Here is a 17,476-nt window from a genome sequence, read left to right on the forward strand (position 1 = left end):
ACCAGCCACAGGAGTCGCTGGTGTACGGTGAGCCAAGGACTCCCCAGCCGACCTAACCCCTACCCCGCCCGGCCAATTGTACGCCACCCCCTAGGAACTCCCGTCCACGGTCAGCAGTGGCATAGCTTGGATTCAACCGGCGATCTCCAAGCTATAGGGCGCATCCTGCACTCTGGGCCTTTACCGGATGCGCCACTCGGGAGCCCCTATGGCAGATACACTTAATTCAATTATTTTGTTAGCTGCAACCAATTCAAGGGGGTGGGCATTAGGGTAATATGTAGTTGTTATTTTGTTTCTATGGATCCCTAACCGCAGAATGTACAATTTGTAGATAGTTGTTCTTAAGTTATAGATACTCATATCATATACTTTGGAGATGAGTTTATGATGCAATCATATACATTGGTGACAATTTCCTGTCCTACTGTCATGATCAGGAATTTTATAGTAAAATATTAAAATACTTCTGCTGACCTTTGAATTCTCTGATTTTTTTTTCTCTTTGCCTTCCGGTCACTGGATATGCAGTTCTACTTGAACTTTGTCAGAGGTTGTACTGATTTTAACACTGTTTGATTTTGCCTGGTAAGGCTATTAAATCATTGAAGACAGGAAATGTGTCTTTACTACCTTTGGCTGAATTGAGGATTGATGAGATTAACATCTAGATTAGGGTTTGCAAAGTAATCACCAGTGGGTCATGATTAACAAAAAAAAGTGTTTTTTAGATATATTTGATGTGATGATGACTGCATAAATTCTGAGGTTCTTTATGTCAAAACTACTTCTAATTTCTAACATCAAAATATTGTATCAAAATGCATACATTTTGGCTGGAAGAAAACAAAAAATGTTGCTCATCTCAAGGAGTAGCAGGAACCCAGGCACTGTTTAACCTCGCATTGCCGGAACAGCAGTATTGTAGGCCCATTCTCATTTTTCTATAGAGTGTATATTATTTTCCCTTTATTTTCACTTTGACTGTCCTTTTAACATGCCACTCAAGGTCTGGAATCAGAAATGGTCTTTGTCATGACTGTTTGTTTTGATTTGATATATAAGTCACTCTTTCTTTTCAGTGGTTGCCCGTAGTACCGTGAATTACTGTTATATATATATATATATATTGTGACGAATTGCCCCCACTCGGGTTCGTTGCCCCTTTAAAAATTGACCCAGACACAGAAATTGGGGTTCAGCGCTTCCGCACACTTTTAATAATACAAACAGAAATACCAACAACAAAAACAAACACCTAGCTCTTTACGAGCACTAACTTCACTTTCAGGAACACCCTGACTACAAGTAGGACGGCTAAGCCGTTTTCCCACCAAACAAAAACCCAACAAATTAAAACCACACAGGTTTGACACAGCACTTACTTTTGTATGACTGCTCGGAGACAGAGCACACTATCTGCCTCCTTCTATACAGCAGCCGTGAGCAGACTGACTGCACCCCTTATATACCCTGCACCTGGTCCTAATTTAACAATAATAACCAGGTGCAGGGGATAATTAACAATTAACACAATGTGCATTCGCACATGTTTTCTTCTATGCAGGGAGGATTAACCCCCTCCCTGCTGTGTTACTATATATATATATATATATATATATATATATATATATATATATATATATATATATATATATATATATATAAAAAATATAGTTAGTATTTTGTATAAGGATAGTGGGGAGTTTGGATGTAAATTCTTTAGGGTCCTTTGAGTTTTTAAAACACCAACATAAACAATGCAGCTAGTGTGACATGTCTATAAACATAATGAACACAGTCACTTATTTACTAGTTACTCATATGGGAGATCTGGTTTACTAAATAAAGTACTGTTTTAATCTGGGTGACTTGAGTGCCTTTGAGACAGGAAGTGTTATTTACTGCTTCTAAACAGCTGGTCATTTCTCTAGCCTCCTGGTTGTGTGTGGTGGTTTCAGAATCTCCACACTTCAGAATTACAATACTATTTGCATTGTTCACATTATATTAGTATTGGAACAGTGTAATCGTTTTTAATGTAGCACTACTATGGTATATGTACCAAATAATAATAAAATAAATGCCTTTAAACGACAACAAAAAGTATTTAAAGGGGGAAGTGTCACAGCAGTCTAAATAAATATATAGCTAATCAAAATGTTGATTAAGTGCTCATGCTCATGCAACATGTGAAATGCTGGAGCAAGAGGATTGATGGGGTGGCCCTCAGCTCCTAGTTTTGCAGGTGTGTAACCACACCAGCAGGTTGCAGTCTGATTGGAATGGAGGTTGACATCTATTAAGAGTCCCTGGCAGAGCATGTGAGCCTTGGCTAAGATCGAAATTCTTTTATAACACGTGTCAACCAATGGTATTAAACGACTGCACACACCATATTCCCAAATGAAAAATAAAAATGCAAGAAAGGCCCTAAGCATTTAAAAAACATTGCTTACAAAACATAAGATGAGGGTTTAAATGGGGTGTGAGGAGTTTTTTTTCCAGATTTAGTTTTCTTCATTCAAACAATATAGCCTGAGAGGTTTTTGAAAATTAGACAAATCTTCTCATAGTAAAATGAACAGGCACCCTGCCCCACTTTCCCAAGGGAACTATCATTTCGATTAATGAAATGAACTGGCTTGGAACTATCTAAAATTGTTTTGTTTTGTTTTCACAACCCTCTTGGTTGTTTAAGTTAGCAGACAAATTGAAGCATTATTCTGTCCCGTTCTGGTCTCCACAGTACCAAAGGCACATTGTGGCCCTGGGGAGTCCAAAGAAGAGCAATCCAACTAATCCCTGGGTTTAAAGGATTGAGCTAGGATTCAGCTATAACTGAATCCATTCAGCTTAGACCAAAGAAGAATTAGGGAGGACTTGATTAAAATCTTTAAAATCTTAAAAGGAATTGACACAGTTAACCCTAACCAATACGTTAAGAGCAACTTGAGAAACTTAAGAGAAACTTGGACAAGTTGAAAATTAAGTGGAGATATACTTAGGGCAGAGGGAAGGAGACACTTCTTCACACGGAGAGTGAGGAGGATATGGAATGAGCATGTTGTTGAGACAGAATCAGTTGGACCCTTAAAACCCAACTTGACAAAGTTCTGAGATGGCCTCTTGTTTGTAAATAATGTCCTTATTCAGACAAAGAACAATATATGTAAACCCCAATGGTTTTTTAACAATAAATTCCTATTCAAATTTAAAGTGCTTGTTACAATGTTACAAATGTTATTATATAAATGATATGTTCCCTTCAGTAGTATTAGTACATTCTTATTAAGATGATGTACAGACAAAAACACAGCCTGCAACCAGAAAATGAAAATTTCCATCAATGGATTTAAAAAAATGTGGAATTGGTGATGCGATCAGAAACCCAGAGGCAGTGTAAACTGCCTGTAGTAGGACTGTGCTTTTTATTGTTAAGCATTTTTGTGTTCTTTTTTTAGAAGGGTTTAATTAAGTAACTGCCAAAATTGTTTATGTCAAACTTGTTGAAAGTCTGTAACAAAATGGTTGATTGTCATTGTCGATACATTGTCGATACAACTATTAATGCAGACATCATGCAGGTATCACAAAGTCCAGAAACAAAACAAAAACATTAAAACGTTTTGCACCATATAAAACATTATTGTTAAAGATTTCACACGTGGCAATACTGCCCTACAATTACTGCATGGTAGTACTGTGATCGTTCCACTGTGTTATGTTGTGAACCATAGTTAACAAAAGTTTATAACAAATGTTTATCATAAAAGTTTACATCAGTGACATGCAGAGAAGCTGCAGGCATGTTGGATTTTTTTTTACCAGTATATGTACGTGTGTGTGTGTTGGGGAGTTGGGGGCGTCAAGTACCACAGACAAGAGGAAGGGGGCCGCAGCCCAGAATGTTTCAGAACCGCTGGTTTAGAGGATCTTGTCTGTACCTGAGCTGGATAGAGGTCCGAAGCAAAGTAAAACCCTATAAGATCGAGATTCTGAGGGGCAGATTTATAGCTCTGCCATATACATACATGGTCTTGGACCCTGTTGGTAGATCATTTGCTGGTCCAATTGGAGTTTGTTCTAAAAAAAGATAATGAGGTTATGGATCATGGGTTTTGTGCTCAAATGTGTGTCACATGTTATACACATAATAAAATGAATTGCAGTGTGTAGAGTACTTTCTTGAAGTACTCAAATCGGATTATTGTTGTCAATTGTTTTTTGGAAAAATGTAACTTTTTAAATGTTGCTCCTTCAATTTTTTGGAGTAGTGTATTTAAAACAAATCATAACTGTCTTGACAGGCAAACAAAATAGTACGAATTACTAATGCTGTTACAATAGTTTTCCCTTGTAGCCTGGAGTAAGGATCGGAGCCGGGCAAAAAAAAGAATGTAGGGATTTTGATCATTTCAATGTAATGTTATTTGCACTGTGGCATTAACCCTTTGCGGTCCTATGTCGGACCTGGTCCGACATTGCAATTTTCTTTTTCCAGTCCAATGTCGGACCCTGTCCGACATCATCAAAAAGACGTAAAAAACAGGTCTCTAGTCGTTTTTTCTCCGGAAAAAGCCGAGGAAACCATTCAATGGCCGAGTGAGATCGATAGGAGCCGAGAGAAGCCGAAAAAAAGGGGCTTTTCTCATGAAAACAGATAGCCCCGGCATCACATAGATAACACGGACATAAACAAACAAGATAGCTGCTTCTGCATCCAGCGCTTCAAAGAATATCACAGACATTTGCAGAGCTTTTTTTAGATGTTATAGTAATAAAATAATAATTTTTCCGTGGATGTTTTCTGTATTTTACTCCAATCTACTTCTGTTAGCCTCTGTTCCATACCTTCATAGTTTGCCTTTCTAAAATTGTAAACCTTAGCTTAGTCATTACTTTTTGGGTTTTAAAAAGCACTTCAAATGAGACCATGTTGTAGTCTGAGTTTGCCAGTGGTTCTCTGACCTCTGTTTTAGTTATTCTGTTTTCATTATTTGAAAAGACTAAATCAAGGCATCCCTTCCCTCTGGTCAGTGGCTTGACAAATTGCATTTGTCATTTCCATCATTTCAATTTCGTCTGTCATGCTCCCCACCGAGTTTTCTCATTTTATATGGGGGAAGTTGAAATCCCCATTAACGTGGCTTCTCCTTTGATGCACACATTTTTAACTGTTAACAGATTAATTTGCTCGGTGCCTGAATTTGGCGGTCTATAGCATGCCCCTATTATTATGCCCTTTGAATTTTTGTCCATTATTCTAACCCATATTGATTCTGCGTTGTTTTTTTCTTCCAGATTTAACACCTGGGCTTCAAGACTATTTTTCATTCATTAAGTCACAGCTCAGCTCTTTCTCTTGCGTTTTGTTTTTTTGCCCGTAGAGAGACAGAGAGTGAAAGAGAGAAAGAGAGAGAGAATAACCAAATTGATTATTGCCTGTCTGACTTCCCTGATTCTATTTTCGACTTCTGAACCTTTCACTACCTGATCCGGCTTTGAACTTTCTTTCGTACAACTTCCCAATTTGGCTTTGACCTCACAGCATGACTACCCGACTCGGCTTTGAAAAATCCCAGCACGACTTCCCAACTTAATTACCGAACTAAGAACAGATCAGACACCGAGCATGGATCACCTACCTCTTCCTCTTCCGACCCTGAGAATCCATGGAACATTCCAACCCCTGCAGCAGCATCTCCTTCCTTTATTTCAGCCCCTGGCCCATTCTAAAAGGAAACACAGACAAGACTCCTTCCCTGCCATGCTTTTCTTCAAAGACTAGCCCATTGTCAGACTATTAAAAACATTATTCAATAAGGGAATTCAAATCCCATCTGAAGCGAACGGATGCATTATTTTTCTGACTCTCGGAGAAGTCAGAGGACTGTGTTTCAGGGGCCATGAGGCCATTAGAGCTAGCCTCAACACCATAGGGAAAGCCTCTCAGTTGGAGTCCAGTCCATCCTTTTCTCTCTCCCCTGTCTAGAGGCCGAGCCTCCAATCCTAAATTGCAAAAAACACTCCCTTACTCTAGCAGCCCTGTGAATTATATGTTAAAGTAGCGGGGTGCCGAAAAATATAGGGTTACACATCCTCACGTGTTGCTGTAACTGTTTAAATAATGTACCTGCAATTTCACACTTTAAAATTATTAGTGTAAAGAGCTGTCAGGATGTTAACAGTGAAAAGACACATAATACTATATTTTTCGGAACCCCACTACTTACTCTTTAAGCTTGGGTAAAGTCTGAGTTGCTTGCTTTTTCTAGCTTCTGTCTGCTGAATAAGAAGGGGTTTGCGCAAGTCATAGCCTATGTAGATTATTGCCCACAGCACTAGGGTTCCACATAGTGTCCATTACTGTATACTATTCAAAACTCCACAACCACTGTCTGTTTCAATTTGGCATCACCCTTAATTAGAGATGCAAATTAAGCTGATCTTGACATGGGATCCCTGCAGCACTATAAACTGCCAAAGTTTACTTAAGCACTGTTGCAGATCAGATCCACCCAACAGTGCTGTACCCTGATGCTGATGGCTACTTTCAAGACAATAACGCATCCATTAGACATTCCAGAATTTTGTGTGAATAGTTTGACAGGGACTTTAGCCATCTTCCTTGGCCACCACTAACTCTTGATCTCAATCCAATTGAGCATGTTTGGATAAACATGAAAAATGCACCACTTGCATGAAATAATAATGACTGAATAAATTATCATCCCTACAGACTCCTTCCAGCAATGCCACATGTCAAGACTATGATCAGGGCAAATGGCAGCCCTACCCAATATAGGTTCAGGTCCAAATAAAGTTTGTACATCAATTCATAATTAATTAATCTACAGCTGCTGCAGCATTTTTTACAGTTTGTCTGTTACTTTTCACTTACTTATTCAGTTCATTTCATATGTTGATGCATGTGCGCCATGACAAGTAATACATATTTATTTATTAATTCACTTGCTTCCCGAGGGATGCTCCCTTAGCCAGAGACTACTGTAATTACATGATTGTGATGGCATAGCAACTATTAAACTTTAATCTGAATTTGAATCTATGTCATTGATCTCCATTTAACTGACGGCTGTTGTGAACCTTAATAGAGGAGTTGTGGCTTCTCCTTTCACTCTGGAAAGCTTGTACATATAAAACTGGATAAAGAACAACCCAGAGCAAGTGAAAATAATTAAAAGTCAGCACATTATTATAAAATCATCACAATGTCATTGACATTTATATGGACACATACAGACGTGCTCAAATTTGTTGGTACCCCTCCACAAAAAACGAAGAATGCACAATTTTCTCTGAAATAACTTGAAACTGACAAAAGTAATTGGCATCCGCCATTGTTTATTCCATATTTAATAGAAATCAGACTTTGCTTTTGATTTTTTATTCAACATAATATTGTAAATAAGAAAACAAATGAAAATGGCATGGACAAAAATGATGGGACCGCTAACCTAATATTTTGTTGCACAACCTTTAGAGGCAATCAAATGTTTTCTGTAGCTCTCAATGAGACTTCTGCACCTGTTAACAGGTAGTTTGGCCCACTCTTCCTGAGCAAACTGCTCCAGCTGTCTCAGGTTTGATGGGTGCCTTCTCCAGACTGCAAGTTTCAGATCTTTCCATAGATGTTCGAGAGGATTCAGATCAGGACTCATAGAAGGCCACTTCAGAATAGTCCAATGTTTTGTTCTTATCCATTCTTGGGTGCTTTTAGCTGTGTGTTTTGGGTCATTATCCTGTTGGAGGACCCATGACCTGCGACTGAGACAGAGCTTTCTGACACTGGGCAGTACGTTTCGCTCCAGAATGCCTTGATAGTCTTGAGATTTCATTGTGCCCTGCACAGATTCAAGGCACCCTGTGCCAGGCGCAGCAAAGCAGCCCCAAAACATAACCGAGCCTCCTCCATGTTTCACTGTAGGTATGGTGTTCTTTTCTTTGAAAGCTTCATTTTTTCGTCTGTGAACATAGAGCTGATGTGACTTGCCAAAAAGCTCCAGTTTTGACTCATCTGTCCAAAGGACGTTCTCCCAGAAGGATTGTGGCTTGTCAATATGCATTTGAGCAAATTCCAGTCTGGCTTTTTTATGTTTTTCTTTCAAAAGTGGAGTCCTCCTGGGTCTTCTTCCATGGAGCCCACTTTCGCTCAAAAAGCGACGGATGGTGCGATCAGAAACTGACGTACCTTCACCTTGGAGTTCAGCTTGTATCTCTTTGGCAGTTATCCTTGGTTCTTTTTCTACCATTCGCACTATCCTTCTGTTCACTCTGGGGTCGATTTTCCTCTTGCGGCTGCACCCAGGGAGGTTGGCTACAGTTCCATGGACCTTAAACTTCTTAATAATATTTGCAGCTGTTGTCACAGGAACATCAAGCTGCTTGGAGATGGTCTTGTAGCCTTTACCTTTACCATGCTCGTCTATTATTTTCTTTCTGATCTCCTCAGACAACTCTCTCCTTTGCTTTCTCTGGTCCATGTTCAGTGTGGTGCACACAATGGTACCAAACAGCACAGTGACTACTTTTCTCCATTTAAATAGGCTGAATGACTGATTACAAGATTGGAGACATGTGTGATACTAATTAAGGAAACTAATTAGTTTGAAATATCTCTATAATCCAATTATTTATTATCTTTTCTAAGGGGTACCAACAAATGTGTCCAGGCCATTTTAGAATATCTTTGTAGAATAAGCAATAATTCATCTCTTTTCACAGCTTCTTTGCTTTATTCTATGACATACCAAAGGCATGCAAGTATACATGATAAAATAGCTTTTAATTTCATCACTTTTCAGGAGGAATGAAGCATTATTTCAATGAGCTGTAAGGGTACCAACAAATTTGAGCACGTCTGTATAATATAGTAAATAATTCAGAGGTAGCACATCTTGGTAGCATTAGTAAACCGCAAATCCCTGCTTGAACAGTTTGTATCTTTCCCCAAAAAAGTTCTTATTTGTTCAAATCTTGCCAAATTCCTCAAGGATTCATTGCAAACCGGTCAGCTCAGTTAGGAACTCTAAAGGCAATAGTAATGAACCCAACAGCAAACTAATGGAATTAAACAATACCTCATTCACTAAACAGCAGTAAAATGTTTTGCACGCAGTAAGCCCCTTTTACTCTGTGCTTTGTACACCTGCCAGTGGCAGGCAACTCAGCGCATTGAAAAAAGCATGTGGAAAAAGTAGCGCATTCGAGTCATTTAAATATAATGAATAATGTTAATGTGTGGAAATGTATGCAATTTACAAAATACTGCAAGGGAGGTATTTGATATGCAAACCATATTCGCTTAATGGCGCTAACTTTACTAGGTGCCTCAGCGTGTAAAGTACCACTTTTTGAAACCAGGTGGTGTCACAGAACCAGCAGAAGAGGTGCACAGGAGAGTCAGAAGAAGTAAGGGAGAGAGTATTTAGAGAGTATTTCGGACCAGGCAGATGTTACTAGGGCTGTGTGAGGAGGAGGAGGTCATAACTAGATACAGATTGAGAACAGATCATACTAGCCTTATATGTAGGGCCCCGGAAAATTCACAATATCACTAATTTCACAGAAATGAACTCTTCACCTCCCCCGTTCATTTCATACTTTTATCAAGTAGAAGCAGCGCTACAGTAGCTGTACAAAGTACACGGTCTGGTGTCAATGCCGTGCATTGGGTTACTATGGCAATGGGGTCAAACAAATACCGGTTTCATGATTGGTGAATTCCTCATACGGTACAATGACATAACATGCGAGTCAGAGGCGGGAAGTTTATGTTTAGATAGTGTTGATTTATTAGCTTGCAGAGTCTGAGTACTTCAAAAGGAATAGGAACTGACAAAACCCCAGCTTTTCTGCAAATTCTATTTACAAAGAGCATATAGAGAAAAATGTGTAATTAAGTAAATATAACTGTCACTGTGGCTTTAGGCTTTACTGATATATAAACATAGGAAAACACCAGGGACATTTTTTGGCAGAGGGCAATCTGTCAGGTCCAGGTATCCCATTGCCAGGTGCCAGCAACACAATCAAGCAAGCAATGTGTAATATGTGCATTTCCCCTGGACAAGCCAGAAGCAACATCAAACCAAATAGGATTTAATTGGATTGAAGGCTTGTTGGAACGCAATTGATGACACACATCAGGATTCAAATAACCTTGCTGAGATAATTTGCTGTAATAAACAAGTTGCATAAAACAAACAATGTAATCATCAAAGTTGTCACTGACACTGTTCTTGTATCTTTTTTAAAAAAGTTTTTAAATATTAGGAGCTTTTTGTTTTGTTTTGTATAACTTCTGTGCTTTCCTTACATTAGTGAATGGTTGATATCAAGAATTCAAATTTTTGATACCAAGAATTCTATTTTTGATATTAAATGTTAAAAACATTACCAATATCAGCAATAGATGTGTTGATATCAGAAATTGAGGATTAAATGTCAAAACAGCTTGCCATATCAATGTGCCATTTACAAGGAATGTGCCACTGCATTGAGTATAGCTTTGTGGTGCTGTTTTATTATCCCAAGATAAAGGCTCAATCACAGCATATCCACACAGTTGTAAGTAATGGTTGTCTTCCAACTTTGTCAACTTCCTTTAAGCTGCTTCTTTTACATTTGTCCTCTGTTGAGTCACTGAGATGGGATCCAAAAAGATTTGATTCTATCTACTGATTTTATATTTTTAAGAGGCTTTGAGAGATTTCTCATCCCATATTTACTTTTACACAGAAAATGGTTTTGTGTGTGTGTGTGTGTGTGTGTGTGTGTGTTTTTTTTAAACATTCTGTCAAAATGCATTATAATAATCTGATTGAACTTCTATATTTTATGTGCTATGCACACAATTACTGCTCAGAATATGGTATTCTTTCGAAGCATTTTACAAAACCTATTTTGATGGAATATTGATATAATTTTTTTTTGTTACTCTAAATACTATAAATATCAATCCACCTTTAGAGATATCTGAAGAAAACTTGGACTTTTTATGCATGTGTTCAAACTACAGAGAGAAATAACTCATCACGAGTAAACAGAAGAGCCTTTAACCCTTTGCAGTCAATTTATTCAGCGTGTCAGGTCCAATTTATTTTCACATGCGTAGTTTATTTTAAGCGCACTGTTTAAAAGTATTTTTTTCCACAGTAAAACAGGTTTAAAAGGCACTGCATATCAACAGGACACTCAGTACTGCATCTCCCGCCCCGCCCCACCCCTTGTTCGCTGTATTTTTCACATACCTCTTCACAGTCGTGCATACTGATAAATCATCTGATCACTCAATTTATCACCAAACTCCTCAATAATGCGATCCAAGTCATTATTTTATTACTATAATATCTCAAAAACCCTCTGCAAATGTCTGTGATATTCTTTGAGCGCTGGATGCGGAAGCAGCTATCTTGTTTGTTTATGGCCGTGTTATCTCTGCGGTGCTGGGGCTATGTGTATTGCTTAGATACGCCCTTTTTTTTCGGCTTCTCTCGGCTCGTATTGGTCTCACTCGGCCATTGAGTTGGCTTTTTCCGGAGAAAAAACGACTAGAGACCTGTGTTTTACGTCTTTTTGATGATGTCGGACAGGGTCCGACATTGGACCGGAAAGGGAAAATTGTAATGTCAGACCTGGTCCGACATAGTACCGCAAAGGGTTAATTAAGAATCAACATTTTCAGGGTGTTCTCTTTAAAGCAGTTTCCATATTTCTATGGGTATATAGTGGGAATAATTTCCATTAGTGATTGATGGATCAATGTTAGCTTAGGGGGACATTCAATAAAAAGTATGCTATGCACTGCCATTCTATATATTATAATTTTCTCTTTCGTATCGTGCTTAAAATGCATGCTTGGGGAGTGTGTGAGCTTGTTCCCATGCAAGTTGAAGCAATACCCAGCATTTTTGCCTCACCTTTTATCAATAGTTGTTTTAACTGAAACATTTATTTATATATTTCCCTGTTTGACGAGGCAATTATTGTAGAGATTCTGGTTTATTGATTCTGAAATCTCTTTTCTTACAGGTAGATGTCGATGATGTTATCACCAAGGAAGAGCAGATATACCTTTTATTCAATGCCAAGCGGAAATGTGAGAGAGCCATCAAATCAAAACTGTATAAAGTGTCTGGTAAGTACGTCAAAGCTTTATATTAGGGATTGGAAAGCTAGTTCTTCCGAACTGAATTTATTAGGCCATCGAAAGACTGTCAGATGGAGACTTAATTCAGTCACCAGATTTAAAAAAAAAAAAAAAGATCCTAGAGGCAAATATGATGTGAATTGTGAAACACTGTAGCATATTTCAGTTAGCAACTGAAGTTAAATAGTAAATAACTTGAGTATTAAGGCCATACTGCATACCTGTGTGCATTTATTTACTCTTTTTAATTGGCTGGTTTACAGCGCCCACTGCTCCCCTCTCATCTCAGTTAATAAACAAACCTTGGTGGAATAAGCCTCATCCTAGCTGGAGTTGATGAAATCCAGGAGTAGCAATACAGGGATACTCACAGTAAACAGCAACTAGGATAAGAAGTTGATGAAATCCCCCCACCCCTTAACACTGAAGCATTGTTTCTTAAAGCTAATTAGGTTCTTTAATCATAACTTGATTAAAGCCGAACCACTCAATATTACTAATATCTGTGTTACTTAAGCAATGTTCAGCATTGTTGCAGAACACTTTTTTTATAAATATATGTGTTGTTTCTTTAGAATGTATCTTATTATACAATGCCCTGTGATTACCTGAATTGTTTATGCACAGCTTTGACATGAAAGGAACCCTAAAATACACGTTTTTTTTGGTTAATTGCTGTTATTTATGTTATTTACCCCAGTGATTAAAGTGCTATTTTCCATTATAAAAGATGGAGGCATAATGGTATTTGATTTGTTGGTATTTTTTTTTTCAAAAACTATAAATAAACAAATGTGCTTATCAATCCTTGAAGATATCGTATTGCTGCACTTCCTGGACATTCCATTTCAAAAGGTCACAAAGATTATTGAGTATAATACAGAGATGTGTGGTAGCAATTAAATAAATTCCTAAATATCTTTGAAAGAAATAGCATTAAAATTCACTTTTAGTATTTTAAATTCTTAAAAATATGAGCGCCCTTGTATCTTTTGTTTACGACTGTAAGTCGCCCTGGATAAGGGTGTCTGCTAAGAAATAAATAATAATAATAATAATACAAAATGGAAGTTGTTAATATTAGGTAAGATATACTGAAATGTTTTTGTTGGCTCTATATACTTTATGGGTTAACAGTAATACATCTCAATGGCGTGATAGCCCACATAAACTAGTAATCAACATTTAATTTTTTGGACATGACTTTTGTGCTGAGGTGCCTTAAAAGTCTTAAGCATTCATCTTTGTTTAGGGTGACTAATGACACCCTACTGTCATGTCATATAAGGAGCAAAGGCTGGGGATTAGGTGGTTGAATGTATTGATATGACAGTTCAGAAAAGTTGCTGCTTTTGTCTTGAGCCCGACATCCTTTTTTTATGTAAACCGCCATTTGTTAATAACGAATGGATTGGCTTTTGTGTGAAGTTTGTGTGTGGCGGGGGTAGGTCGGCACTGTCTGGGGAGAGGTCTTTGCAGAGCTGCCCCCTTCCCCATTTAAAAAAAAACAAAAAAAGATATATATTTGTTAAATGCTTTGTTCTTGTTCTGGTACAGTAAGTCAAAGTAAACTCTTTGTGGTCAGAAAAAAAGGAATGGTTGAAGTTTATAGCATTTTACATATAAATAAATATAAAAATAAGGGGTAAGATTCCCAAAACGTTTTACTTCATATCTTTATTTGCATTCATTTTTCTGAAAGGTACTATGTTCAGATAGAGTTCTGGGTATTGTTTGTTTGGAAATGGATAGGTTGACAGAGCACCTCTACACACTGACCATGTTGTTGCCAACTTGTTTGAAGGGCCTGAGGCAGGGTTTCATCATCTCCTCCAGCCTTCCCAGTCACTAGATCTGAATGTTGAACCTCTGTGGGCAATACTGGAGAATAAAGCACATTTTTACCCCAATTGTAAAATCATTAGAAAGTCAGTAGTCTTTAGGGAATGGTCAAGTATTTCTCCACACTTTCTAGGCTGCCTGCCATCCTGGTGGTCCTACCCCAACAGTGTTGTGGAGCAGATACAATACTTGTATCTGACATTTTTCACAAAGCCATTACACTTTTGAGTTATTGTTTTAATCTTTGGTCCCTGTTCACAAAGCTTTATCTCATGAGTTATTTAAAGAAAGTTTTTCAGTCCGTTTAAATGAAATCAATCCATGATTTTTTAATGCTGTGCAGGTGAATATTTAGTTTTTAGTCCTAATGAGATTAAAAAAAAAATCTGGTAATTAAACTAAATGTCATTACTGCAATTTCCAATACCACGTTTCCATGAACCACATAACCCGGGTACGTGCTCGAGTTGGCCCCCCACACCTCTGTTTACATGTTTTTAAATTGCTCAAGTTGGCTCCCAATTTCTATATGAGGAACACTGTTTTATACTGTAGTGATTAAAAAACTTTTTTTTTTCTGAGGTAATATTTAACTAAATCCAAATAATGATTAAACCATTTTGTCACGTTTGTGCCTTTTAAGGGTAGGCACAGGCGGGTTACATCTCCTGGTGGATAATATATTCGTGCTCTGGGCTTTACACCAGATTCAGCATTCAAATGCTTTGATTGGACAACGCATGTGCACGGGACTAAATATCACCACATAAACAGGTGTGTCAGAGTGGACATAAAGAGACGTTTAAGGAGGACAGAGATGTTTTAAACTCCTGTAAGTGGATGGTTCGTGCACTAGGCTTACAATATGTCCAGACAACTTTTTAATAATCAAGAAAATCACACAGACTCATTTCATTAGAAGTTTTAATGAATCAGAGCAGTATTAGTTCTCCTTCTGTTCATTAAATGCTTAATAATGGATCGAGTGGTTGCAAGCCACTTTGGATACATGCTAATAGGTAATCTGGGTGTTTCAAGTGCCTTTACAGGTTTAACAGCATTAATCTTCCATTGTACACTATGTATTAATTTGGCTTGTGGGCATTGTAAATCATTTCAGGTGAAACACAAAAAACACGGATCATATTACTGGATATAAACAGAAATATACAAACCGTAACTCAACATTACATAAAGCAGATAATAGTAATAATGGCCATCAAATTAAAGTGCAGAAAGTGTGATCTGAATTGTAACTTGACTTAAGAATTCAGAGGTTGCTTTAATGATTTGTTGAACAAGCTCCATGGAAGTCTTGCTGTTATGTAATAATAAAAAACAAATTCCAAATGAAACATGGAATCAGCGCCACCTGCAGATTATAGATTTTCCACTGTAAAATAAAGTATCACATAATTATAAGACTTATTTCGAACAAAATCCATTTTAAGCTCATCCACCTCTAATTTGCCAGTGGTTTATGGGCCCACCCGTACAGTGAAGGTGGTACTGTTTATTGGTGGTTAACCAAGTTATTATTAGGATAAAGATGAGGGATGTTAATGTATTCAAATTGCATGCAGTATGTGGTATAAACAGAACAAACAACTTAGAAACCTTTGGTTATTTTGGAAAGCTGGCCTTGCATTTAATGCCAGGGAAAAAATCCTTGCATGCAATGTGGTGTGCTCCAGAGTGCCCACTTGTTTGTTATTGTTTCTGCTTTGCACATCTGACAGACAGCAAGTTCAATAACTCCCTTGATAAGGTGACTGCATAGAATGAGGTGCTGAGGTTAGTCTGCAGAGGACAGTGGAGGGATGTGGGTTTGGAGCTTCAGACCTGGGACCATGCAAAGACAAATAGGCATTCAAAGCTGTGGTTAAATACAAAAATATACCAGCAATCAGCTTGAATTCTTATATAACCATAAGGAAATGGACATATTCAGATTTGATCAAGAAAATAAAAATAGTTGCATTAAAACCACCTTCACTTGAAATCTTTTTTTAAATGTCTCCCAAAACAGTATGATTAAGTTACACTATCATTTCTTTTGAGACAGATTTGTAGGTGGTCTCAGTATATAGATGTATGAATATTGTAATCATTGTCATAAATGATGCTGGCATTGTCTAGACCAGAAGTGAATATTTATTCTATAAATTAAGCAAGTTGAAGAAAAAGTCAACATGGTTCATTCCTTTCTGCCATTTGCTTCAGACAACCCATGTCTCCATGATGGTAATAAAATGAAAAAGTTACTGCCTTGAACTTGAGTTACTGTATTCCTGGATCTTTAGTGGCCATAGGGTGAGAGGGATGCAAAAGAAAATTATATATATCACGGGTGTTGGGGTGCAATATAAATCCGCTATATATCGAGGGCCACGATATAGCGAGAGACCCATAGAAAAACAAATAGGCTAACAAATACTGTACAACCACTCCCTTGTTTTATCGGGGGCATCAGGGTCCAAAATATAAATCCTCTACACCAGGGGTTCCCAAAGTGCGGCCCGCGGGCCAAATGCGGCCAACGAGGATGCTTGGTGCGGCCCCCCAAAGCACCCCCTCCCCCCCCCCCTTTCTGACCACTTTATTTTTACATTTTCTGAACATGTTCTGTAAAAAATTGCGCATGTAATTTGGGGGAAATTAATAATACACAGCAATCAAAGTTCATAAAAGTTCCCTAACATACATTTTTAACAATTTTATTAATTAAGTTGTTACGGTCATTATATGTGCACTGTCCCTTTAAAAAAAATAATGGCGCCTATAGTGCACAGTAGATTTGGCGTGCTAAAGGAAAAAAACATGGAACCTCGTAAGAAAAAGCGTTCCATCGTTGAGGAGAGGAGGACTTTTCAAGAAGAATTGAGTAGTTCCTACTTCGTTATCAGAAATGGTGAAAAAGCACTGTGCTTGATTTGTAAACAGCATATACCTGCCATGAAAGAGTACAATGTGAAACGTCATTATGAGACAAATCATAGCTCTTACAATAGTCTTGTGGGCGATCAGCAAAAGAAAAAACTTGAACTCAACAATCCATTTTCAAAAATGTAAGTAAAGCAAGTGAAGCTGCAATACGAGCTAGCTATGTGGTAGCTCACGAAATCGCAAAGAGAAGCAAGCCATTTAGTGACTTTAGTAGATTTTATTTTATTATTTTAAGAGAAAAACTGTATTCAGCTTCAACTACATTGGGAAAATGCACTTTGTACAGTATTGTTGTTTTGTTGTTCTTGGATCTTTTGTTTGGGAAAGTACTACTGTAGTAACAGTACCCGGCTACAGTTTGAAATTGTTACTGTTCCATTACTTTTTTTATTATTATTATTTTCTCCCCAATTTGAAATGCCCAATGATTTTTAGGCTCAGCTCACCGCTACCACCCCTGCGCTGACTCGGGAGGGGCAAAGATGAACACACGCTGTCCTCCGAAGCGTGTGC

At 37.8% G+C, this 17,476-nt stretch overlaps 1 protein-coding gene across 1 annotated transcript in view; it reads left to right on the plus strand.

Moving 5' to 3' along the window:
* The window catches only part of LOC117400002 (parathyroid hormone/parathyroid hormone-related peptide receptor-like), a 123,436-nt gene that overhangs the window by 43,453 nt on the left and 62,507 nt on the right, over positions 1 to 17,476 (plus strand). Inside the window, exon 2 of the mRNA XM_059022275.1 lies at positions 12,058 to 12,163. Coding sequence (XP_058878258.1) covers positions 12,058 to 12,163 — 106 coding nt within the window. The remainder of the gene's footprint in view (positions 1 to 12,057; positions 12,164 to 17,476) is intronic.

This window comes from Acipenser ruthenus, chromosome 4 (assembly GCF_902713425.1).
Source record: "Acipenser ruthenus chromosome 4, fAciRut3.2 maternal haplotype, whole genome shotgun sequence".
Classification (NCBI taxonomy): Eukaryota; Metazoa; Chordata; class Actinopteri; order Acipenseriformes; family Acipenseridae; genus Acipenser; species Acipenser ruthenus.